Here is a 27,617-nt window from a genome sequence, read left to right on the forward strand (position 1 = left end):
TCTCCTTTCATCATTATTTCCTGTTGGTTGATAATCCTTGCTTATTTCTTACTGGGTGTCACTTCCAGGAAATACCCTATCGTGGGCATCATCTCCATTTATATTAACAATCACTTGGGATTTACATCCAGATGCCCTTCCTGCATCAAAAGAGAATTGATAAATATTGGAAGCAAAGAAAATTATAGGGGTATGGGGAAGGTGCAACAGTGTGGGACTAATTGGATTGTCTGCCATAGAACTGACACAGACACAGTGGGCCCAATGGCCACCTTTAATGCTGTCATTCTATGCGTGCACTCCAATACTGGCTGAGAATGGGATCCAGTTGTGTTGTGATTCACAACAAATTTAAATAGCTGAAATACAAACATAAAGTCCTGGAAAAACTTGGCAAGTTTGGCAGCACCAGTGGAGAGAAAAACCATTAATGTCTCAAATCCAATCCGACTCCTCTTCAAAAGATTTGAGAACAAGAGGGCACAGATTTAAGGTAATTGGTAAAAGAAGTAATGGCGACATGTCATTTCATGCAGAGAGTGGTTACAATCCGGAAGGCACTGTCAGAGCATGGCGGGGCAAGTGCAATGGAGGCAGTCATAAGGGAATTGGATTGTTATCTAAAAAGGAAAAATGTTCAGGGAAGTGAGAGACTGGTACTTGAATTGCTCATTTGGAGAGCTGGTGCAGATATAATGAACTGAATGGTTTTCTGTACTAATAATTCTGTGATCATATGACCTACTGCTAGAATAAATGTCTTCATGGAGCATGAAGGTGTAAGTGAGAAAACAGATAAAGTAGTTGGTTGGAAGAATTAAGTTAAGGGTTATAGAGTTACAATAAGGTCAAAATGATCAGATACCATGGGAAGCTGTTGGATTGGAACTACTGTCTGCACTGAAGACTTAAATTTGTTTTTTCTCTAGTGCACAGTTCCTGAAAGCAGTATCTGTATTTTTATGGCCAATATATGCCCTCGTACCTTAAACAAGTAGTAGTCACACACTGGGACCCACGGTTTTCAGAGTTCTATTGGCCTCCTTTTGTCTACAGGAAAATGGGGAATGATCTGTCTTGAGGATCTGATACACGAAATCTACTGCGTAGGAAAATTCTTCAAGGAGGCCAGCAACTTTCTCTGGCCCTTCAGGCTGTCAATAGCTCGACATGCAGCAAAGGACAAAGTGGGATTTCGCAAAGAGTTCGGAGAGACGGGGGATCGTGGCAAAGGAATCAACAAACTTATTCGGCAACTCAATTAAAGGTAAAGAGACAGGTTGTAACTGACCCCTGGAGGGGGGCTTGGTGCTTATACTGATTCAAGCCCAGAAAGTTAAAGAGCAGTGATGACCCAGATGTGAAATTAACTAAGCAACTGAAAGCAGAAAGTAATGTTGAGCCTTAATTCTCACCAATCTGAAAAAAATGGAGCGATGTTCCCTGGGGAATGGAGTTGGGACTATTACTCTTTTTTGTATTTATTCATGACTTGAAATTGGGTATGCAGGTCTTAATTTCAAGGTTTGCAGATGACCCAAAACTCGGAAATATAGTAAACAGATGGATATTAACAGACTTGTACTCATTGAACTATTTGATGAAGTAACATAGTTGATAAAGGCCATGCAATGGATGTTGCCTATGCACTTTAAGGTTTGCATAAAAGATAGATGAGACTCAGTATTACAATCAGTGTCAGCTTGGATTTAAAGAAAAAATGACCTGAAGACAGAAAACAGTGAGTACTGGTACATGATTCTAGAATCATAAAATCGTACAGTGCAGAAAGAGGCCATTCAACCCATCCAGTTTGCACCAACCATAATCCCACCCAGGCCCTATCCCCATATCCCTACATATTTACCCACTAATCCCTCTAACCTATAGACCCTGGGACACTAAAAGGCAATTTAGAATGGCCAGTCAACCTTGCCCGCACATCTTTGGACTGTGGAAGAAAACTGGAGCATCCAGAGGAAACCCACCCAGACACAGGGGGAATGTGCAGACCCCACACAGACAGTGACCCGAGCCAGGAATTGAACCTGGGTCCCTGGCGCTGTGAGGCAGTTGTGCTAACCACTGTGCTATCGTGCTGCTCAGTAATTCAGTAATGTTTAGAAATACCTGATCCTCACTTTAAAATGCACTCTTTACAATTTATTTATTTAACTAACCGGGAACTTTAACTAAACAGGTAACATAACGAATAAAATAAGATTCTAATGGAATGCTGTTCAAATAAATACGACACTTATTCATTAACCAAAAGAATATAATGATAGAATTCCGTCGCTCTTAAAAAATACAACCAGGTTTCTGGCTTTCAGAATCCTCTGGAGTTCTTCTGTTGATTCTTCTGTCTGTAAGGTCTTTCTGAATTGGTACCTTTCGCGAGTTAGATGGTGCATTCTCTGAAGCAATATCTGAAGCTGGCAGAGTTGAGAGCTATTTTTTCCCTCTCGAGGATTAAGAAATGGCAGTTCTTTGGTTGCTCTCTTGTTTTTTTCCCCCCCGCATTCTCTTTTATACCTATGATGACTTATTAATTTCCCTACAATAGGATTGGTCTGATTGTCAACATGGTGCGGGGAGGAAAGTACAGAAGTGATGTTAGGGGTAAGTTTTTCACTCAGAGGGTGGTGAGTGAGTGGAATCGGCTGCCATCAGTGGTGGTGGAGGCGAACTCGCTGGGGTCTTTTAAAAGACTTCTGGATGAGTATATGTGGTTTTATGGGATTGGGGGTTATAGATAGGTGTTGATGTGATCGGCGCAACTCGTGGGCCGAAGGGCCTGTTTGTGCTGTAGTGTTCTATGTTCTATGTTCTATCTTCAAATTCAAATCTTATAGTTCTTGGTAGCTGAAACCCTGCTTCAAATTGATTGGGCAATTTTTTTTTAAAGTTGCCTTGTCAAGACTACTGCTTAACTTTTTGATACAAATATTTCAGCTGGACTCTATGTGCTTTGCATTTTAAACCTCCAAGCACTGAAACTAGGTACCAGGTTTTAAAGGGACACTGCAATTTTTTTTCCCCTCTAGCATTTTTACAATTTTGTATGTCTTCACCAATATCAAATTCCAACTTCACAAACTCAACTTTGCTATATAACAGAAAGGGCTGATGAGGGTAATGCTGTTGATGTGGTGTTCCTGGATTTTCAGAAGGTATTCATTAATGCCACATATAGCTCATGGAATAAAAGGGACAGTAGCAAAATGGATAAAAAAATTTGGCTGAAAGAGGAATTTTCGGGCTGAAGCAGATTCGTAATCAAGGTCTCAAGGGGTCAGTATTTGGACCATTGCTTTTTCTGAAATATATTAATGATCTAGGTCTTGTTGTGCCGGGGACAATTTAACATTTGCAAATGACACCAAACTGTAAACTGAGAGGAGAACAATGTGGAACTTCAAAAGGACATAGACAAGGTGGTGGAGTGGGCAGATAGTGGCAGATGAAGTTCATTGCAGAGAAGTGCAAGGTTATACATTTTGGTAGGAAGAACACAGACAGACAATATAAAATAAGCATCATGCAGGAGCAGAAGGACCTGGGTATACATTAGCATAGATCAGATAGAGTGAGTATATAAAGCAGACTGTATCCTGGGCTTTATTAATAGGGGCATAAAGTACAAGAGCAAGGGGAGTCGGTTTAGCTCAGCAGGCTAGACAACTGGTTAGTGATGCAGAGCGATGCCAATAGCTTGGGTTCAGTTCATGTAGGCCCTGCCTTCTCTACCTTGCCCCTCACCTGAGGTATGCTGACTCTCAAGTTAAATCACCACCAGTCAATTTACGGTCATTTGGGACTATGGTAACTTTATGCTGAACTTCTATGAGACATTAGTTAAATCTCAGACTGTATTGTGTACTGTTCTGAGTGGCACACAATAAGGTTGTGAACACGTTGGAGAGAGTGAAGAAAAGGTTTACAAGAATGGTTCCAGGAATGAGAAACTTCAGTTATGCAGATTAATTGGAGAGATTAGGACTGTTTTCCATTGAGAGAAGATGGGTAAGAGGAGATTTGGTCAAGGTATTCAACATCATGAGGGGGCTGAACAGAGCAGATAGGGAGAAACTGTTCCTGCTCAAGAAAGTATTGCGAACAAGAGGGCACAGATTTAAAGTGATGTGTAAATGAAGCAAATGTGATGTCAGAAAAAGCTTCTTCACATAGCGAGTTGGTCTGGAATTCTTTGCCAGGAAGTATGATGGAAGCACGTTGAGACATTCAAAGGGGCATTAGGTGATGATTATTTGAATAGAAGCAACGTGCAAGAGTATGGGAAAAGGCAGGGGAATGGCACCAATTCATAATACTCTTTTGGAAAGTTGGTGCAGAAATGATGGGCCAAATGGCCTCCTGCCCCATAATAATTCTGTGATTTAAGATGGTGATTTCCATGTTTATTTTTCCAGTTTCATGCACTGTTGCTTCGTTATGTTTTCCCTTTTTCATCCAACTTATTGATGACTTTGCTCATTTTTTCTAAGGGGCAAAACTTTCACCACAAAAACTGCTCTGTTTTCCTCCCAACGTCAGTCTCCTGCACTATTTGTGCTGCCTTTGTGAGAGTTACAACTCCCCTCATTTGCAAATGATCTGATTGGCTTTCATCTAAAACTCCAACCACTGTGCAATTACGTATTAATTCCATCTCTGAGGATCCCATAATTGCTGTTCTCCACCAGTTTCTGCAAGTAATTTATAAATGGATCCATGAGTTTGCCTGATTTCCACAATAATATACAATCCCAACGCCATAGGCTCTTATCAGGTAACCTTTTGTGCAGAACCTTATTGAATGCTTTTTGGAAATCCATTACAGAGACTTGGTTAAGGAAAGGACAGGATTGGCGGCTCAACATTTCAGGATACAGATGTTTCAGGCGCGATGGATGGGGGAGTTGCATTCCTGGTTAAGGAGAATATCACGTGTACTGTGGGAGGACACTTCGGAGAGTTCAAGCAGTGACTTAATGTGGATAGAGCTCAGGAAAGGAAGGATGTAATCACAGTGTTGGGGGTTTACTATAGGCTCCCAACAGCCAGTGGGACATAGAGGAACAGATATCAAATAGGAGGCAGAGAGTGGGGGTTAATGGCTGCTATTCGGATTGGCGGTTGGTGACTAGTGGAGTGCCCCAGGGGTCGGTGCTGGGACCTCAGCTATTTACCATTTATATAGATGATCTGGAGGAGGGAACCGAGCGTATGGTGTCGAAATTTGCTGATGACACCAAGATTGGTGGAACGGCAAATTGCGCAGAGGGTGTGGAGAGTCTGCAGAAGGATCTAGATAGGCTGGGCGAATGGGCCAGGATATGGCAAATGGAATTTAATGTTGGTAAGTGCGAGGTGGTCCACTTTGGTAGGAATAATGGTAGGAAGGACTATTACTTACGTGGCAAAAAACTGCAGCAGGCGACGGTGCAGAGGGACCTCGGGGTCCTTGTGCATGAGTCGTAAAAACCCAGCTTGCAGGTGCAGCAGGTCGTCAGGAAGGCTAATGGGATGCTGTCCTTCATAGCGAGGGGGATTGAATATAAAAGTAGGGAGGTCTTGCTGTGGCTGTATAGGGCAGTGGTGAGGCCGCAGCTGGAGTACTGTGTGCAGTTTTGGTCGCCGTACTTACACAAGGATATTTTGGCCTTGGAGAGAGTGCAGAGGAGGTTTACTAGGCTGATGCTGGAGTTGAGGGGGTTGAGCTATGAGGAGAGGCTGAATAAACTAGGCTTGTACTGGTTAGAGTTTAGAAGAATGAGGGGAGATCTCATTGAGACATATAAGATGATGAATAGGATGGATAGGATAGAGGTGGAGAGACTCTTCCCGCTCAGAAAGGACAGTAGGACTAGGGGGCACAGCCTCAAGATAAAGGGGGGGCGGATTAGAACGGAGTTGAGGAGGAACTTCTTCACTCAAAGGGTGGTGAATCTCTGGAATTCTCTGCCCGTTGTGGTGGTGGAGGCTGCCTCGCTAAATATTTTTAAGACGCGGGTTGATGGGTTTTTGATAAGCGAGGGGATTAAGGGTTATGGGGAGAGGGCAGGGATGTGGAACTGAGCCACGACAGATCAGCCATGATCTTATTGAATGGCGGGGCAGGCTCGAAGGGCTAGATGGCCTACTCCTGCTCCTATTTCTTATGTTCTTATATGTAGGCAGATTTTGGCAAACGTAACAGGGTTGTTGTGGTGGAAGATTTTAACTTCCCCTATATTGACTGGGACTGACAGTGCTAGGAGTGTGGACGAGGCAGAGTTTGTAAGGAGCATCCAGAAGGTTTTCTTGAAACAGTATGTAGGTAGTCCAACTTGGGAAGGGGCCATATGGGACCTGGTATTGGGGAATGAGCCCGGTCAGGTGGTCCACATTTCAGTAGGGGAGCAGCTTGGGAATAGTGACCACAGTTCAATAAGCTTTAAGGTACTGATGGATAAAGAAAAGTATAGTCTTAAGTTAAGGTGTTAAAATAGGGGAAGGCTAATTACAACAATATTAGACAGGAACTGAAGATTGTAGATTGGGGCAGGTGTCTGAGGGTAAATCAACATCTGGCATGTGGGAAGCTTTCAAGTGTAAGTTGATAGAGATTCAGTACTGGTGTGTTCCTGTAAGGATGCAGGATAAGTGTGGCAAGTTTTGGGAACCTTGGATAACAAGAGATATTGTGAGCCTGGTCAAAGAGAAAAAGGAAGCATTTGTCAAGGCTAGGATGCTGGGCACACACAAAGCAACTGTGGTATACAAGAAAAGTAGAAATAAACTTAAGCAAGGAGTAAGGAGGGCTAAAAGGGGTCTCAAAAAATCATTGGCCAGCAGGATTAAGGAAAATCCCAAGGTTTTTTATACATATATAAAGGACATGCATGTCCTTGATAGGTATGTCCCTGTCAGGTAGGGAGGAAATGGCCGAGTGAGGGAACCATGGTTCACAAAGGAGGTTGAATGTCTTGTCAAGAGGAAAAAGAAAGCATATGTAAGGATGAGAAAACAAGATCGAGTTGGGTCGCTTGAGGGTTACAAGGTAGCTAGGAATGAGTTAAAAAAAGAGCTTAGGAGAGAACATAAGAACATAAAATATAGGAGCAGGAGTAGGCCATCTAGCCCTTCGAGCCTGCCTCACTATTTAATAAGATCATGGCTGATCTGAAGTGGATCAGTTCCACTTTCTCCCCATAATCCTTAATTCCCTTGTCTATCAGAAATCTATCTACCCGTGACTTAAGTATATTCAGCGAGGTAGCCTCCACCACTTCAATGGACAGAGATTCACCACCCTTTGAGTGAAGAAGTTCCTCCTCAACTCCGTTCTAAACTGCACCCCCCCTCCTTATTTTGAGGCTGTGCCCTTCTTTTGAGGTTCTGCTATCCTTTCTAAGCAGGAAGAATCTCACTACCTCTACCCTATCTAGCCCCTTCATTATCTTGTAAGTCTCTATAAGATCCCCCCTCAGCCTTCTAAACTCTTAACGAGTACAGGCCCAGTCTATTCAATCTCTCTTCATAAGCTAACCCCCTCATCTCCGGTATCAGCCTGGTGAACCTTCTCTGTACTCCCTCCAAGGCCAATATATCCTTTCTCAAATGCGGGGACCAAAACTACACACAGTACTCCAGCTGCAGCCTCACCACTGCCCCGTACAGTTGCAGCAAGACCTCCTTGCTTTTATATTCTATCCCCCTCGCTATAAAGGCCAACATTCTATTCGCTTTTTTGATCACCTGCTGCACCTGCAGACTGGGTTTTTGCGATTCGTACACAAGGACCCCCAGGTCCCTCTGCACTGTAGCATGCTGCAGCTTTTCACCCTTTAAATAATAATCCCTCCTACTATTATTTCTACCAAAGTGGATAACCTCACATTTGCTAACATTATACTCCACTCGCCCACTTATTGAGCCTATCCAGATCTCTCTGCAGACTTTCCGCACTTTCCACGCAATTTGCTTTTCCAGTCATCTTCGTGTCATCAGCAAGTTTTGTTACCCTACACTCAGCCCCCTCCTCCAGATCGTCTATGTAAATGGTAAACAGTTGAGGCCCCAGCACCGATCCCTGCAGCACTCCACTAGTCACCAACTGCCAACCAGAAAAGCACCCATTGATTCCAACTCTCTGCTTCCTGTTAGACAGTCAATCCTTAATCCGCGCTAACACCTTACCCCCAACTCCGTGCACCCTAACTTTTTGCAGCAACCTTTTGTGAGGCACCTTATCAAACGCCTTCTGGAAATCTAAAAACACCACATCCACCGGTCCCCCTCTGTCTACCGCACTAGTCACATCCTCATAGAAATCCAATAAATTCGTTAAACACGACTTCCCCTTCACGAATCCATGCTGCGTCTGCTTGATCAAACTGTTCTAGGTGTCGTGCTATTTCTTCTTTGATGATAGATTCTAGCATTTTACCAGCTACGGACATTAAGCTAACTGGCCTATAATTCCCTGCCTTTTGTCTGCTACCCTTTTTAAACAGCAGCGTAACATTAGCCGTTTTCCAATCTTCTGGCACTTCCCCAGAGTCCAGCGAATTTTGATAAATAATTACTAAGGCATCCGCTATCACCTCTACCATTTCTTTCAGAACCCTGGGATGCATTCCAACCGGTCCCGGGGACTTGTCTACCTTCAGTCCCGTTAGTCTATCAGGCACTACCTCTCTAGTGACAGTAATTGCATTAAGGACCTCATCTCCTACCATTTTTCTATCTTCAATATTCGCCAAGCTATTTGTGCCCTCCCCTGTGAAGACCGACACAGAAAACTTATTTAAAGCCTCAGCCATTTCCTTGTTACCCACCGCTAAATCCCCCTTCTCGTCGTCCAAGGGTCCAACATTCACCCTCGCCAGTCTCCTTTTTATATATTTGTAAAAACTTGTACGATCATTTTTTATATTTAGAGCTAGTTTAGCTTCACACTCATCTTTCCTTTCTTTATCGCTTTCTTAGTCACTCTTTGTTGTTTTTTTTAATCTTTCCCAGTCTTCTAATTGCTGACTATTTTTAGCCTAAATAGAGCTAGGAGGGGGCATGAGAAGTCCTTGGTGGGTTGGATAAAGGAAAACCCCAAGGATTTTATTCTTATGTGAGAAATAAAAGAATGGTCAGTGTGAGGTTAGGGCCAGTCAAGAATAGTTGTGGGAACTTGTGCATGGAGTCAGAAGAGATAGGTGAGGCATTGAATGAATACTTTTCTTCAGTGTTCACTAAGGAGAGAGGCCATGTTTTTGAAGATGAGAGTGTGATACAGGCTGATAGGATGGAGGAGGTAGATGTTCTAAGGGAAGATGTATTAGCAATTTTGAAAAACCTGAGGATCGATAAGTCCCCTGGACCAGATCGAATACATCCTGGGATACTTTGGGAGGCAACAGATGAGATTGTGGAGCTTTTAGCTTTGATCTTTGGGTCGTAACTGTCCACAGGGATTGTGCCAGAGGACTGGAGAGTGACGAATGTTGTTCCTCTTCAAGAAAGGAAATAGGAATGACCCTGGTAATTATAGGCCAGTTAGTCTTACTTTGGTGGTCGGTAAGTTAATGGAAAGGGTCCTGAGGGATAGGATTTATGACCATTTGGAAAGATGCAGCTTAATCCAGGATAGCCAGCACAGTTTTGTGAGGGGTAAGTCTTGGCTCACAAACTTGATTGAATTCTTTGAGGAGGTAACTAAGTGTGTAGACAAAGGTAGAGCAGTTGATGTTGTATACATGGATTTTAGTAAGTCGTTTGATAAGGTTCCTCATAATAGGCTCATGAAGAAAGTAAGGAGGTGTGGGATAGAAGGAAATGTGGCCGATTGGATAAGTAACTGACTATCTCGTAGAAGACAGAGTGGTGGTGGAGGGAAAATTTTCCGACTGGAGGCCAGTTATCAGTGGTGTACCATAGGGATCAGTGCTGGGTCCTCTGCTATTTGTAATTTTTATCAATGACTTGGAAGAGGAGGCTGAAGGGTGGGTTAGTAAATTTGCTGATGACACCAAGTTTGGTGGAGTAGTGGATGAGGTGGGGGGCTCTTGCAGGCTGCAAAGAGACATTGATAGGATGCAGAGCTGGGCTAAAAAGTGACAGATGGAGTTTAACCCTGATAAGTGCAAAGTGATTCATTTTGGTAGGACAAACTTGAATACAGGGTCAGTGGCAGGGTTCTGAGGAATGTGGAGGAACAGAGAAATCTTGGAGTTCATATCCACAGATCTCTGAAGGTTGCCACTCAAGTGGATAGAGCCATGAAGAAGGCTTATAATGTGTTTGCGTTTATTAACAGGGGGTTTGAGTTTAAGAGTCGTGGGGTTATGCTGCAACTATGGTGAGACTACATTTGGAGTATTGTGTGCAGTCCTGGTCACCTCACCATAAGAAGGATGTGGAAGCACTGGAAAGAGTGCAGAGGAGATTTACCAGCATGCTGCCTGGTTTGGAGGGTAGATCTTATGAGGAAAGGTTGAGGGAGCTGGGGCTGTTCTCTTTAGAGTGGAGGAGGATGAGCGGCAACTTAATAGAGGTTTATAAGATGATGAGGGGGATAGATAGAGTGGGTGTTCAGAGACTATTTCGGGTGGATGTAGCTGTTACTAGGGGGCATAACTATAAGATTCATGTTGGGAGATATAGGAGGGATGTCTGAGGTAGAGAGTGGTTGGGGTGTGGAATGCACTGCCTGCTGAGATAATGGAGTCAGACACTTTAGGAACTTTCAAGCGGTTATTGGATAGGCACATGATCAAGTTTTTCAAGGAAATGAATAAGATTGATTGATGAGGGTGGGACAGTGGATGTTGTCTACATGGACTTCAGTAAGGCCTTTGACATGCTTCCTCAGTCTGGCAGATTGGTGCAGAAGGTGAAGTCGCATGGGATTGGGTGAGCTGGCAAAGTGGATACAGAACTGGCTCGGTCATAGAAGGTTGAGGGTAGCAGTGGAAGGATGCATTTTTGAGTGGAGCGCTGTGACTAGTAGCGTTCCTCAGGAATCAGTGCTGGGATCTTTGCTGTTTATAACATACATAAATGATTTGGAGGAAAATGTAACTGGTTTGATTTGTAAGTTAGCGGATGACACAAACGTTGGTGGATTTGCGGATACTGATGAGGACCATCAGAGGGTACAACAGGATATAGATCGTTGGAGAGGCGGCAGGTAGAGTTTAATTCGAACAAAGGTGAGGTAATGCATTTTGGAAGGTCTAATACATGTAGGAAATATACATTAAATGGCAGAACCCTTAACAGTACTGATAGGCAGAGGGATCTGAGTGTACAGATACACAGGTCACTGAAAATGCCTTCTTGACTACCTGTGGAGACGTTAGTCAAGAAGCCATATGGCATGCTTGCCTTCATCAGCCAGGGCATTGAGTTTAAAAATTGGCAAGCCATGTTGCAGCTTTATAGAACCATAGTTAGGCCACACTTGGAAAATAGTGTTCAATTCTGCTTGCCACATTACCAGAAAGACATGGAGGCTTTGGAGAGGGTACAGAAAAAAATTTACCAGGATGTTGCCTGGTATGGAGGGCATTAGCTATGAGGAGAGGTTAGAGGAACTTGATTTGTTCTCACTGGAAAGACAGAGGTTGAGGGGCGACCTGATAAAAGTCTACAAGATTGAGGTACATGGACAGAGTGGATAGTCAGAAGCTTTTTCCCAGGGTGGAAGAGTCAGTTATTAGGGGGCACAGGTTTAAGGTGCGAGGCAAGTTTTTTACAGAGAGTGGTGGGTGCCTGGAGCTCGCTGCTGGGGGAGGTAGAGGAAACAGATACAATAGTGACTTTTAAGGGGCGTCTTGACAAATACATGAATTGGATGGGAATAGAAGGATATTGTTCCCGCAGAACGGGAGGGGTTTTAGTTCAGTTGGGCAGCGTGGTCGGTGCAAGCTTGAAAGGCCAAAGGGTCTATTCCTCTGCTGTAATTTTCTTTGTTCTTTGTTCTAAGTGTATTACATCTGGTTCCCTGTATCTATTCTCTGTGCTGCTTGCTGCCACTTCAAAGAATTCTAATTAATTTATGAGGCATGATTTCTCCTTCGTGAAGCCATGCTGACTCTGCTTGATTGCATTATGTGTTTCTGAATGCTGTGCTATTATGTCCTTTATAATGCACTCATCCCCAATTTTCCCAATGACAGACGTTAAGTTAACTGACTTATAGTTGCGTGTGTTTGTCTCCCTCCCTTTTTAAGAGTTTTACAATCCTCTGGGACTTTCCCAGAATTTAAGGACCCTTGGTATATTCCTACCATTGCATCCATTATTTCAGTAGCTACTTCTTTTAATATCCTAAGATGCAACCCGTCGGGTCCAAGGTTTTTTAACAGACTTTAAGACCCAGTAGATTCCCTACCACTTTTTCTCCGGTAGTAATTATTATATTTATTTTCTCCCTCCTTCCTACCCTTTAGTCCCTTGATTATTTAATGTTTTTGGAATGTTATTAGTGTCTTCTACTGTTAAGACCACGTAAAGTATCTATTTAATTCCTTTGCCATTTTCAGGTTCCTCATTATTATTTCTCCAGTTTCATTGTCTAAGGGGCTTATGTTCACCTTGATATCTCTCTTCCTTTTTATATATTTAAAGAAACTCTTACTGTCTGATTTTATATTACTTGTTAGTTTCCCTCATAGTTTATCTTCTTTCCCTTTACTTTTTTTTTGTTATCTTTTGTTGGTTTATAAAATGTTCCAATCCTCTGGCTTATCACTCTAATATTTGTTACATTGGATGTTTTTTCTTTCAGTTTCATACTATCCTTAACTTATGTGGTCAACTGATGTAGCGATGCTGGCACTGGACTGGGGTGGCACAGTAAGAAGTCTCACAACATCAGGTTAAAGTCCAACAGCTTTTGGAGCGCTGCTGCTTCACCTGATAAAGGAGCAGTGCTCCAAAAGCTCGTGCCTCCAAATAAACCTGTTGGACTTTAACCTGGTGTTGTGTGGTTAATTATGATTGATTTAGCTCCTTCCTAGACTTTTTTTCTTCCTCACTGGGATATATCTTTGTTGTGAGTCATGAACTATTTTCATAAACATCTGCCATTGCTGATCAACTGTCTTTTCTGCTAAACTCCATTTCTAGTCCACTTGAGCTAACTGTCCTCTTTCCTTTGTAATTAACCTTATTTAAGTTTAACACAGTGGTCTCTGACCAACGTTTCTCATTCTCAAACCCGGTGCTAAATTCTACCATGTTAGGTTATGGTCACTATTTCTTAGGGAATCTTTTACTCTTGAGATTGTTTATTAAGCCTGCCTTGCTACACATGGTAAAAAGTCTGACAACACCAGGTTTTAGTCCAACCTATTTATTTGATAATATACTCACAAGCTTTCGAGGGGACTGCCTCTTCGTCAGGTGAATGGAGAGTTCTGGCCTCAGACAGAGCATATAAAGCACAGACAGTTTAGAGATTACTGATTAAAATGCGAATCCTTACACCTAACCTGCTGTTCAAGACCTGAAGTGGCTGATAATGTGAGTGGAAGGAGCACTGATCACAGTTTAAAGAGATGTGTATTGTCTCCAGACAGTACAGTAAGTGAGGTTTTGCAAACCCAGGCAAGTCACGGGGGTTACAGATAGTGCGACATGAACCCAAGATCCCTGTTGAGACCGTCCTCATGTGTGCGGAACTTGGCTATCAGTCTCTGTTCAGCGACTCTGCGCTGTTGTGTGTCGTGAAGGCCGCCTTGGAGAATGCTTACCCGAAGGTCAGAGGCTGAATGCCCGTGACCACTGAAGTGTTCGCCAACAGGAAGGGAACAGTCTTGCCTGGTGACTGTCGAGCGATGTTCATTCATCCGTTGTCGTAGCGTCTGCATGGTCTCCCCAATGTACCATGCTTCGGGACATCCTTTCTTGCAACGTATCAGGTAGACAATGTTGGCCGAGTTGCAAGAGTATTTACCATGTACCTGGTGGATGGTATTCTCACGTGTGATGATGGTATCCGTGTCGATGATCCGGCATGTCTTGCAGAGGTTGCTGTGACAGGGTTGTGTGGTATTGTGGTCACTTCTCCTGAAGGCTGGGTAGTTTGCTGCGAACAATGGTCTGTTTGAGGTTGTGTGGTTGTCTGAAAGCAAGAAGTGGGGGTGTGGGGATAGCCCTGGCGAGATGTTCGTCTTCATCAATGATATGTTGAAGACTCCGGAGAAGATGTCGTAGCTTCTCCGCTCCGGGGAAGTACTGGACGACGAAGGGTACTCTGTCCACTGTGTCCTGTGTTTGCCTTCTGAGGAGATCGGTGCGGTTTTTCGCTGTGGCGCATCGGAACTGCCGATCTATGAGTCGAGCACCATATCCTGTTCTTACGAGGGCATCTTTCAGGGTCTGGAGGTGTCTGTCACGATCTTCCTCATCTGAGCAAATCCTGTGTATACGGAGGGCTTGTCCATAGGGAATAGCTTCTTTAACATGTTTAGGGTGGAAACTGGAGAAGTGGAGCATTGTGAGATTGTCTGTGGGCTTGCGGTACAGTGAGGTGCTGAGGTGACCGTCCTTAATGGAGATGCGTGTGTCCAAGAATGCAACTGATTCTGGGGAATAGTCCGTGGTGAGTCTGATGGTGGGGTGGAATTTGTTGATATCATCATATAGTTGTTTCAGTGATTGTTCACCATGAGGCCAAAGGAAGAAAATGTCATCGATGTATCTAGTGTACAGCATCGGTTGAAGATTCTGTGCAGTGAAGAAGTCTTGTTCGAACCTGTGCATGAAGATGTTGGCATATTGAGGTGCAAATTTGGTCCCCATGGCTGTTCCATGTGTCTGGATGAAAAACTGGTTGTTGAAGGTGAAGACATTGTGGTCCAGGATAAAGCGGATGAGTTGTAAAATTGCATCTGGAAACTGGCAGTTGTCAGCATTGAGTACTGAGGCAGTCGCAGCAATGCCATCGTTGTGGGGGATGTTGGTGTAGAGCGCTGAGACATCCATTGTGACGAGGAGTGTCCCTGGTTCAACTGCTCCGGAAGGTCAGAGGCATTCAGCCTCTGACCTTCGGGTAAGCATTCTCCAAGGCGGCCTTCACGACACACGACAGCGCAGAGTCGCTGAACAGAGACTGATAGCCAAGTTCCGCACACATGAGGACGGTCTCAACAGGGATCTTGGTTTCATGTCGCACTATCTGTAACCCCCGTGACTTGCCTGGGTTTGCAAAACCTCACTTACTGTACTGTCTGGAGACAATACACATCTCTTTAAACTGTGATCAGTGCTCCTTCCACTCACATTATCAGCCACTTCAGGTCTTGAACAGCAGGTTAGGTGTAAGGATTCGCATTTTAATCAGTAATCTCTAAACTGTCTGTGCTTTATATGCTCTGTCTGAGGCCAGAACTCTCCATTCACCTGACGAAGAGGCAGTCCCCTCGAAAGCTTGTGAGTATATTATCAAATAAATAGGTTGGACTAAAACCTGGTGTTGTCAGACTTTTTACTGTGTTTACGCCAGTCCAACGCCGGCATACCCACATCATTGTTACACATGACCAGATCCAATGTAGCCTGATCCCTGGTTTGATCCACAGCATATTGTTCAAGGAAACTGGCCTGAATAGACTTAAGGAATTCTTCCTCTGTCAATTTGATTTTCCCAGTCCATGTGAAGATTAGTCATTTATCTCCTGATTTATTCTCCGCCCTACAATATAGCTATTGCTAGGAAGCCAATAGACCAATCCCACCAATGTCTTCTTTCTCTTGTTGTTTCTTATCTCTGCCGATATGGATTCTACATCTTCCAATCCAAGATCATTTTTTGCTGTTGTACTTCGGCATAGAGCGCAGAAAAGGCTGTTCGGCTCAGAATCACAGAATACTACAGTGCAGAAGAGGCCCTTCGGTCCATTTAGTTTGCCTATCTGACTTGCCTATCTGATTCCATAGCCTTGAATGTTATGGCATGCCAAGTACTCATCCAGGTACTTTTTAATAGGATGTGAGGCATCCTGCCTCCACCTCCCTCCGAAGCACTGCATTCCAGACCGTCACCATCCCCTGAGTAAAAATGTTTTTCCTCAAATGCCCCCTAAACCTCCCACCCCTCACTTTTAACTTGTGTCCCCTCGTAACTGACCCTTTGACTAAGGGAAACGGCTGCTCCCTATCCATCCTGTCCATTCCCTTCATAATTTTGAACACCTCAATCAAGTCGCCTCTCAGTCTTCTCTGATCCAACAAAAACAACCCAAGCCTATCCAACCTTTCTTCATAACCTAAATGTTCCATCCCAGGCAGCTTCCCAGTGAATCTCCTCTGCATCCCCTCCAGTGTTTTACGGCCTTCCTACAATGTGACGATCAGAACTACACACACTGCTCCAGCTGTGGCCTCACCAAATTCTAAACAACTCCATCATGACCTCTCTGCTTTAGTAATCTATGTAAGAAGTCTCACAACACCAGGTTAAAGTCTGGTTGGTAGCACAAGTCCAACAGGTTTATTTGCTAGTACAAGCCACTAGCTTTCGGAGCAGCTCCCAAGACTTGCCTGGGTTTGCAAAATCTCACTGACTGACCTGGCTGGAGACAATACACCTATCTTTAACCGGTGCTTACTGTTCTCTCCACTCATTTTGTCTGTACCTTTAAGACTTGATTATCTTCAGATCAGCCATGATCTTATTGAATGGCGGGGCAGGCTCAAAGGGCTAGATGGCCTACTCCTGCTCCTATTTCTTATGTTCTTATCTGTAAAGACTCGCATTCCAACCATTATTTTGTAAACTGAGGTTGTGTGTTTATATGCCCCGTTTGTGAACAGAGCTCCCACTCACCTGATGAAAGGGTAGCGCTCCGACAGCTAGTGGCTTGTGCTACCAAATAGACCTGATAGACTTTAACCTGATGTTGTGAGACTTCTTGCTGTGTTTAGCCCAGTCCAAGGCCACCATCTCTACATCATTAGTAGTCTCTGCCCTGATTGCTAAAGGCGAGTGTGCCATATGCCTTTTTCACCACTGTATTTACCTGCCTGTCCGCCTTCAGAGATCTATTGACAAACACGCCAAGGGTCTCTTTGTTCTTTGGAACTTCCCAGCGTAGTATAGTATACTTCCTTGTCAAATTATTCTTTCCAAAGTACATCACCTCACACTTTTCAGGGTTAAATTCCATCTGCCACTTATCCACCCATTTGACCATCTCGTCTATATCTCCCTCTGATCCAAGACACTCAACCTCACTGATAACCACCCAGCCAATCTTTGTGCCATCGGCAAACTTACTGATCCTACCCCCCACCTAGTCATCTATGTTATTTATATAAATGACGAACAATAGGGGGCCCAACATGGATCTTTGTAGTACACCACTGGTCACTGACCTCCAGTCACGAAAGCAGCTGTCTGTTACCACCCTCTGGTTGTGCGGTAGGAGACAATTATGAATCCATCTTGTCAGATCACCCTGTATCCTATGTGCATTAGCCTTCTTAAAATCCCACATGGGAGACTTATTATCAAAGACTTTGCAGAAATACATGTAAACTACATCAACTGCACTGCCCTCATCTATTTGGTTACATCCTCAAAAGACTCAATCAAATTTGTTAGGCATGACCTCCCTCTGACAAAATCATGCTGACTATCCCTGATCAAATGTTGCCTCTCCAAACAGAAATAGATTCTCTCCTTTGGAATCATCTCCAGTAGTTCCCCAAGCACATACATGAGACTCACTGGTCTATAGTTTCCTGGCTTGCCTTTAACATAGAACATTACAGCACAAACAGGCCCTTTGCTTCACAAGTTGCGCCGATCACATCTATACCTACCAAGCCATAGAACTATCTGTAACTCCCAATGCCATTAGATCCCATATACTCATCCAGAAGTCTTTTAAAAGACCCCAGCGAGTTCACCTCTACCACCACCAATGGCAGCCGATTCCACTCACTCATCACCTTCTGAATGAAAAACTTAGCCCTAACATCTCCTCTGTACTTGCTTCCCAGCACCTTAAACCTGTGTCCTCTCGTAGCAACCATTTCAGCCCTGGGAAATAGCCTCCGAGAATCCACCCTATCTATTCCTCTCAACATTTTATAAACCTCTATCAGGTCGCCTCTCAACCTTTGTCTCTCCAGGGAGAAGAGACCTAGCTCCCTCAACCTATCTTCATAAGGCATGCCTCCCAATCCAGGCAACATCCTTGTAAATCTCCTCTGCACCCTCTCAATAGCTTCCACATTCTTCCTGTAGTGAGGGGACCAGAACTGCGCACAGTACTCCAAGTGGGGTCTGACAAGGGTATTATAAGGTTGCAGCATTACCTCCCAATTCCTAAACTCAGTGCCTCGATTAATGAAGGCCAGTACACCATACGCCTTCTTGACCACATCCTCCACCTGCGAGGCTGATTTAAGAGTCCTATGGACCCGGACCCCAAGATCCTTCTGCTCTTCAACCCAGCTAAGACTCCTACCCTTGATATTGTACTCCTGCATCCCGTTGGTCCTGCCAAAATGGACCACTACACATTTATCCGCGTTGAAGTCCATCTGCCACTTCTCCGCACAGTCTTGCATCCTATCTATGTCACGCTGCAACTTCTGACATCCCTCCAGATTATCCACAACACCACCAACCTTCGTATCGTCGGCGAACTTACTAACCCATCCCTCCACTTCTTCATCTAGGTCATTTATGAAAATGACAAACAGCAAGGGTCCTTGAACAGATCCCTGGGGCACTCCACTGGTGACCGACCTCCATGCAGAAAAAGACCCATCCACAACTCCTCTCTGCCTTCTGCAGGCAAGCCAGTTCTGGATCCACAAGGCCAAAGCCCCTTGGATCCCATGCCCTCTCACTTTCTCAAGAAGTCTTGCATGGGGGACCTTATCAAACGCCTTGCTGAAGTCCATGTAAACCACATCCACCGCTCTTCCTTCATCAATGTGTTCGGTCACATTTTCAAAGAACTCAACTAGGCTCGTAAGGCACGACCTGCCCTTGACAAAGCCATGCTGACTATTCCTGATCATTCTAAACTTCTCTAAATGCTCATAAGTCTTGTCCCTCAGAATCCTCTCCATCAACTTACCAACCACTGAGGTCAGACTCACCAGCCGGTAATTTCCCAGGCTATCCCTGTTCCCTTTCTTGAAAATAGGAACCACATCCGCAATCCTCCAATCCTCTGGAACCTCTCCCGTCTCCATCGACGATGCAAAGATCATCGCCAGGGGCTCTGCAGTCACTTCCCTCACCTCCCACAGTAACCTGGGGTTCATCCCATCTGGTCCCGGCGACTTATCTATCTTGATAGAATTTAAAAGCTCCAACACATCCTCTTTCTTAATATCCACATACTCAATCTTTTCAGTCTGCCGCAAACCTGTAGTACAACCTCCCAGATCACTTTCCACCGTGAATGCCGAGGCAAAGTACTCATTAAGCACCTCTGCCATTTCTTCCAGTTCCGCACAGACTTTTCCCCCTTCAGCTTTTATAGGTCCTATCCCTTCTTTACAGTTACAGATAGCAGAGGGAAGTTGTGTGTGGAACCGGAAGAGATTGGAGAGGCAGTGAACCAATATTTCTCTTCGGTGTTCACGCAGGGGGACATGAATATAGCTGAGGAGGACACTGGGTTGCAGGGGTGTAAAATAGACAGTATTGCAGTCGATAAGGGGGATGTGCTGGATATTCTTGAGGGTTTGAAAATAGATAAGTCCCCTGGTCCGGATGGGATTTACCCTAGGATTCTCTGGGAGGCAAGAGAGGCGATTGCAGAGCCTCTGGCTCTGATCTTCAGGTCGTCGTTGGTCTCTGGTATAGTACCAGAAGATTGGAGGATAGCGAATGTTGTCCCATTGTTTAAGAAGGGGAACAGAGACTTCCCCGGGAATTATAGACCGGTGAGTCTTACTTCTGTTGTGGGCAAGGTTTTAGAAAAAATTATTAGGGATAGGATTTATAGTTATTTGGAGAGTAATGAATTGATTGGAGATAGTCAGCATGGTTTTGTAGCGGGTAGGTCGTGCCTTACTAACCTTATTGAGTTTTTTGAGAAAGTGACCAAAGAGGTGGATGGGGGTAAGGCAGTTGACAAGGTATATATGGATTTTAGTAAGGCGTTTGATAAGGTTCACCATAGTAGGCTTCTGCAGAAAATGCAGATGTATGGGATTGAGGGTAATCTAGGAAATTGGATCAGGAATTGGCTAGCAGATAGGAGACAGAGGGTGGTGGTTGATGGTAAATATTTGTCATGGAGTTCGGTTATGAGTGGTGTGCCTCAGGGATCTGTTTTGGGGCCACTGCTGTTCGTAATTTTTATTAATGATCTGGATGAGGGTATAGTTGGGTGGATTAGTAAATTTGCGTATGACACCAAAGTCGGAGGTGTGGTAGATTGTGAGGAAGGGTGTCATAGTTTGCAGGGAGACTTGGACAGGTATGTGTACATAGATCCCTGAAAGTTGGGAATCAAGTAGATAAGGTTGTTAAGAAGGCATACGGTGTCTTGGCGTTTATTGGTAGGGGGATTGAATTTAGGAGTCGTAGCGTCATGTTGCAACTGTACACTACTCTGGTGCGGCCGCACTTGGAGTACTGTGTGCAGTTCTGGTCCCCACATTACAGGAAGGATGTGGAGGCTTTGGAGAGGGTGCAGAGGAGGTTTACCAGGATGTTGCCTGGTATAGAGGGCAGGTCCTATGAGGAGAGACTGAGGGATTTGGGGTTGTTTTCGCTAGAAAGAAGGTGGCTAAGAGGGGATCTTATTGAAACATATAAGATGATTAGAGGTTTAGATAGGGTGGATAGTGATAGCCTTTTTCCTCGGATGGAGAAAGCTTGCACGAGGGGGCATGGCTTTAAATTAAGGGGGGGTGGTTATAGGACGGATGTCAGGGGTAGGTTCTTTACCCAGAGGGTGGTGAGGGATTGGAATGCCCTGCCTGCTGCAGTTGTAAATGCGCCTAGTTTGGGGGCGTTTAAGAGATCCGTGGATAGGTTTATGGACGAAAAGGGATTGGTTTAGGTTAGAGGGTCATTGTTTTTTAACTGGTCGGCGCAACATCGTGGGCCGAAGGGCCTGTTCTGCGCTGTAGTGTTCTATGTTCTATGTTTTCTCATCCTTTTACTTTCCACATATTTGTAGAACACCTTGGAATTCTCCTTAATTTTACCCGCCAAGGCCTTCTTATGTCCCCTTCTGGCTCTCCTCATTTCCTTTTTAAGCTCCTTTCTCCAAGCCTTATACTCCTCTAGATCCTTAACATCTCCTAGCTCTCTGAATCTTTTATACACCTTTCTTTTCTTTCTGACCAGGTTCGCCACAACCTTTGTGCACCACAACTCCCGCGAGCTACCAAAACCTCCTTGTCTCATCGGAACGTTGTCGTGCAGAGCTCCAGTCAAACATTCCTTGAAAATCCTCCACCTTCCTTCAGTACTTTTCCCCAAGAACACCTCCTTCCAGTTTACTCGTCCAATTGTCTGCCTGATGTCATCATATTTCCCCTTACTCCAGACAAACACCTTCCTAGCCTGCCTGATCCTGTCTCTTTCCAACGCTATCGTGAAGGACATAGAATTATGATCTCCATCCCCGAGATGCTCTCCCACCGAGAGATCCGTCACCTGTCCTGGTTCATTAGCCAGCACCAGGTCAAGTACAGCCTCTCCTCTCGTAGGCTTATCCACTTGCTGTGTCAGGAAACCCTCCTGAACACACCTAACAAACTCCTCCCCATCCAAACCCCTTATCCTAGGGATATTCCAGTCGATGTTTGGGAAATTGAAGTCTCCCATCACGACAACTCTGTTATTACTACATCTCTCTAGGATCTGTTTCCCTATCTGCACCTCAACTTCCCTGTCGCTATTGGGCGGCCTATAGAAAACACACAGCAAAGTTATCGACCCTTTGCTGTTCCCACCTTCCACCCACAGAGACTCCGTAGACAGTCCCTCCATGGCATCCACCTTCTGTACAGCTGTTGCACTGTCCCTGATCAACAGTGCCACTCTGCCACCTCTTTTGCCCCCCCTCCCTGTCCTTCCTGAAGCATCTGAATCCTGGCACCTGAAGAACCCAGTCCTGTCCCTGAGACATCCAAGTCTGTAATGGCCACTGCATCACATTCCCAAGCAGCAATCCACGCCCTAAGCTCATCTACTTTATTCACTACACTCCTGGCGTTAAAATAGACACACCTCAGACCCTCAGTCTGGGCACTTCCCTTCTCCATTACCCGTCTAACCTCCCTCTCATACTGTCTACAGTCCTTCTCTACCTGGGAGCTAACCTCCTCGATCTCAGCCTCCTCATCTCTATTCCCTCCCCCCAACCTTTCTAGTTTAAAGCCCCCCCAGTAGCCCTAGTCAATCTTCCTGCCAAGATATTGGTCCCCCTGGGATTCAAGTGCCACCTGTCTTTACTGAACAGGTCACACCTGCCCCTAAAGAGGTCCCAATGATCCAGGAACTGGAATCCCTGCCCCCTGCTCCAGTCCCTCAGCCACGCATTCACCCTCCACCTCATTCCATTCCTGCTTTCACTCTCCCGGGGCGCAGGCAGCAATCCTGAGATTACTACCTTCGCGTTCCTCTTTCTCACTTGTCTACCTAATTCCCTATAATCCCTTTTCATGACCCCTTCCCTCTTCCTGCCTATGTCAGCGGTACCTATATGAACCACAACCTCCGGCTCCTCACCCTCCCCTTTCAGGATGTCTGGGAAGCATCCAGAGACATCCCGGATCCCATTCCAGGGAGGCAAACCACCATCCGCGACTCCTGTTTGCATCCGCAAAAACGCCTGTCTGATCCCCTCACTATGGAGTCCCCTATTAACACTGCCTTGCTGCTCTTTTTCTTTTTTGAAGTACTGGGTAAGGCTCAGCTCCAGAGACCTGGCCCCGCTTCCTCCCCCAGGTGAGCTGTCCTCTACAGCAGTACTCAGACAGGAGTACTTATTTTGAAGAGGGACATCCACTGGCGTGCTCTCCAACACGTGAGCTTTCCCCTTCCTAACCACCCACTTGCCTTCTTCCCGTTGCCCCGGTGTGACCACTTGCCGGTAGCTCCTGTCAATTACCTCCTCATTCTCTCTAATGAGACGAAGGTCCTCGAGCTGCAGTTCCAGTTCCTTAACCTGGTCCCTTAGGGACTGCAGCTCCACATACCGAGCACAGATATGGATGTCTGGGAGAATAGGAGCCTCCAGGACTTCCCACATATTGCATTGGCAACAACATACTGGCCTCACACTCATACTTGCCCTTTTTAGAAATACAGAGAAAAAAGTAATAAAAACTTATAAACTTACCTTGCCTCACCCTTTTCGCTTAGGCCCTGTGAGTCAAAGCCTTTCCAGCTCACACAAAAAAAGACCAAAAACAAACTTACCTGTTCTCACGCCGAGCCCCCGTCTCTCTCTCTCTCTCTTTCTTAGGTTAGAGGAGGTGGGAGGGTGGGGTACTCTACCTGTGAAGAGTATTGGGATTCCTCACCAGTCCAACTCATGGTAAGGGAAAAAAAAACTACCTAAGTCCCTTTGCAAACTATCCGGTTTCCGGTATAAAATTTAAAAAAAAACTAGCAAAGTTAATTTTAAAATTGGCTTTAACTTACCCACAAGCTCTCCTCTTACAAATCGCTGCCTGTCTTCAGTGCTCCCAAGGAACAATGTCTTTACAACCTTTCTTAAACACTGGGATCACATTAATTGTTCTCCAGTCTTCTGGCACCTCCCTAGTGAAAAGTCTGACAACACCAGGTTTAAGTCCAACCGATTTATTTGATAGTAAACTCACAAGCTTTCGAGGTTAAGCTGTTCTTCAGGTGAATGGAGAGTTCTGGCCTCAGACAGAGCATATAAAGCACAGAGAAGAGCTTAACCTCGAAAGCTTGTGAGTTTACTATCAAATAAATCGGTTGGACTTAACCCTGGTGTCGTCAGACTTTTTACTGTGTTTACCCCAGTCCAACACCAGCATATCCACATCATGACCTCCCTAGTGGCCAGAGAGGAATTAAAAATTTGGGCCCCTGCAATTTCCTTCCTTGCCTCCCACAATAGCATGGAACACCATTCATCCGGACCTGGATGTTTGTCCACTTTCAAGCCTGTCAATACCTTGTCACTCCCAATGATAATTTTCTCTCAAGTCTCCTAGTCTCTCTCCCTGTGTTTCATTACTATCTCCTCATTCTTATGGGTGAAGACAGATGTGAAATATTCATTTAACACCCTACCAACATCCTCTGCCTCCACCAACAGATTGCCCCAAAGCTCATCAGCCCTTATTCCATCTCAGAAGTTATCCCACCACCCTTTCCTTCCTGCTGTCCTTAGGAAAAGTCACATACCTCAATACTTAGTTCCCAGCTTTGATCTCCTTGTAACCACATTTCTGTGCATAAAATTATACAGTAAGAAGCCTCATAACACCAGGTTAGAGTCCAACCAGTTTATTTGATAGTAATCCCACAAACTTTCGGAAACGGTGTTCCTTCGTCGGGTTTGCGTGGAACCTTCCACACTCCTGACGAAGGAACACCGTTTCCGAAAGTTTGTGGGATTACCATCAAATAAACTGGTTGGACTGTAACCTGGTGTTGTGAGACTTCGTACTGTGTTTACCCCAGTCCAATGCCGGCATCTCTACATCATAAAATTATACTCATTAATCTCAAATTGTGCTGTTAACTCACCCATTTTGTGCTGAATACTATGTGCATTTAAGTAAAAAGCTGTTAATGTTATACTTTTACCCCTTTGATCCTATTTGCTGTTTTTTTTATGTTTGTATATTATATCCCTTCCTGTCACATTCATGCTAAATTGGCCCTTAGTGTCAGGGAGGCTATCTAGGGTAAACGCCTGGGCTTTTGGGAATAGGCCTGGTTGGAATTGTTGTTGGTGCAGACTCGATGGGCCGAAAGGCCTCCTTCTGCACTATAGGATTCTATGAATGGAGCAGAAGTCCCAAACCCTGGAACAAGGCAAAAAAAACAGCCATCTGGCGTCTTGTTCTATGCTGCAGTGAACAGTGGCAATCGCCTTCACTATACTGTCCCCTTCCATCACTACATGTGATCTCTCCACTGGAATGACTTCCTGCACCACGTTGCCATGGTCACTCAGCTCGTCCATCCTGCAGCCCCCATTCTCATTCAGACAAGCTGAGAAAACTTCATACCTGTTGGACAGTTGCAGAGCTAACATTCCTGCCCCCTCAGTCCTCTTACATGCCTCGGCTGCAGTTACACTCCTCTCTCCACCCAAACCCTGAGCACTTTCCAAACCAGAGAACCCTTTCCTAAGGGATATGACCACCTCCTGAAACAAAGTGTATTTATGTAACTATTATGCAATGTCATATCAATACTTATATCAATATCAGGTGCTGCACCATTTGTTACTCTTGTATCTAACATTGTTTCTTATGTCAATTTGTTCTTTTTCCCCCCGCAGGTCCAATATGAATAAATTACCTGGCATTGAATTTATTTGTCTATACTATGTATAGTAAATGCAACAAATAGACTTATCTTCAACTTTGAAATGTAACTTTGTCAGTAATATTGGAACAGAAGAGCAGAAGAGTTGGGGCAGGGTTCGTGATTGTTGTGACCAGTATCTAGGATGGAGAAATGAACATCTATATGGGTTGGAAAAATTTACAATCTGTTGAACTGTTATAATTTTGATTATATGAAATTTTTATCTAACCTGTTAATGGATTTGAATGCTATTAAATATCAATGTGTTTGAACAAATCTTTTATTCATTCCTGATAAATGAATGTTGCCAACTCTCAATTGTTCTGGTAATTACATTGAGATTTTTAGCAATATTTAACAATGGATTGTGTTAACAATAGCTTGGGTCTCTATCATTGACTGATACTGGGAATTGTTTGGTTTTGCACAAAGAACAAAGAAAATTACAGCACAGGAATAGGCCCTTCAGCCCTCCAAACCTGCACTGACCATGCTGCCAACTGAACTAAAACCCCCTACCCTTCCGGGGATCATATCCCTCTATTCCCATCCTATTAAAACATTACAGCGCAGTACAGGCCCTTCGGCCCTCAATGTTGCACCGACCAATGGAACCAATCTAATAACCCTCTAACCTAAACTATTCCAATGTTATCCATATGCCTATCCACTGACCATTTGAATGCCCTCAAAGTTGGCAAGTCCACAACTGCTGCAGGCAGGGCATTCCACGTCCTTACTACCCTCTGAGTTAAGAACTTACCTCTGACATCCGTCCTACAATTACCACTCCTTAATTTAAAGCTACGTCCCCTCATGTTAGCCATCACCATCCGAGGAAAAAGGGTCTCACTATCCACCCTATCTAACCCTCTGATCATCTTGGATGCCTCAATTAGGTCACCTCTTAACCTTCTTTCTAATGAAAATAACCTTAAGTCCCTCAGCCTTTCTTCATAAGACCTTCGCACCATACCAGGCAACATCCTGGTAAATCTCCTCTGCACCCTTTCCAATGCCTCCACATCCTCCTTATAATGCAGCGACCAGAACTGTACGCAATACTCCAAGTACTCCTCACGGCTCCGAAATTCAATCCCTCTACCAATAAAAGCTAACACATCATACGCCTTCTTAACAACCTTATCAACCTGGGTGCCAACTTTCAGGGATCTGTGCACATGTACACCGAGATCTTTCTGCTCGTCGACACTACCAAGAGTCCTTCCATTAGCCCTATATTCTGCACTCCTGTTACTCTTACCAAAGTGAATCACCTCACACTTTTCCGCATTAAACTCCATTTGCCACCTCTCAGCCCAGCTCTTATTCATGTATTTGTCAAGATGCCCCTTAAAAATCACTACCATATCTACTTGCACTACCTCCCTTGGCAATGAGTTCCAGGCACCCTCTTCTTTGTGTAAAAAATCTGCCTCATACATCTCCTTTAAACCTTGCCCCTTGCATCTTAAACCTGTGCCCCCTAGTACTTGACTCTTCCAGTCTTGGGAAATAGCTTCTGACTATCCACTCTGTTCATGCCTCTCATAATCTTGTAGACTTTTTTATCAGGTCACCCCTTAACCTCCATCGTTTCAGTGAGAACAAACAAAGTTTCTTTAACTTCTCCTTATAGCTAATGCTCTCCATACCAGGCAACATCCTGGTAAATCTTTTCTGTACCCTCTCCAAAGCCTCCGCATTCTCCTGGTAGTGTGGCGACCAGAACTGAACACTATATTCCATGTGCAGCCTAACTAAGGTTCTGTAAAGCTGAAACATAGTTGCCAACTTGTAAACTCAATGTCCCGGCAAATGAAGGTAAGCATGCCTTTTGCCTTCTTGACTACCTTCTCCACCCGCATTGCACTTTGAGTGATCTGTACACCCAGATCCCTTTGCCTATCAATACTCTTAAGTGTTCTGCCATTTACTGTACATTCCCTATCTGTATTAGACCTTCCAAAATGCATTACCTCACATTTGTCTGGATTAAGTTCCATCTGCCATCTCTCCACTCAAGTCTCCAACCGATCTGTATCCTGCTGTATCCTCTGATGGCCCAGATTGCTATCTGCAAATCCATCATAGAAACTTACAGCACAGACGCAGG

General features: G+C 44.6%; 1 protein-coding gene across 1 annotated transcript in view; it reads left to right on the forward strand.

Annotated features, from left to right (window-relative positions):
• rpl7l1 (ribosomal protein L7-like 1) overlaps positions 1 to 25,777 on the forward strand; it is a 72,372-nt gene extending 46,595 nt beyond the window's left edge. Inside the window, exons 6-7 of the mRNA XM_080200887.1 lie at positions 1,057 to 1,267; positions 25,473 to 25,777. Of these exons, the coding sequence (XP_080057013.1) occupies positions 1,057 to 1,265 (209 nt within the window). The 3' untranslated portion in view covers positions 1,266 to 1,267; positions 25,473 to 25,777. The remainder of the gene's footprint in view (positions 1 to 1,056; positions 1,268 to 25,472) is intronic.
• The last annotated feature ends 1,840 nt before the right edge of the window (positions 25,778 to 27,617 follow it).

Source organism: Carcharhinus amblyrhynchos, chromosome 12 (assembly GCF_965287045.1).
Source record: "Carcharhinus amblyrhynchos chromosome 12, sCarAmb.v2.hapA, whole genome shotgun sequence".
NCBI classification, from domain to species: domain Eukaryota; kingdom Metazoa; phylum Chordata; class Chondrichthyes; order Carcharhiniformes; family Carcharhinidae; genus Carcharhinus; species Carcharhinus amblyrhynchos.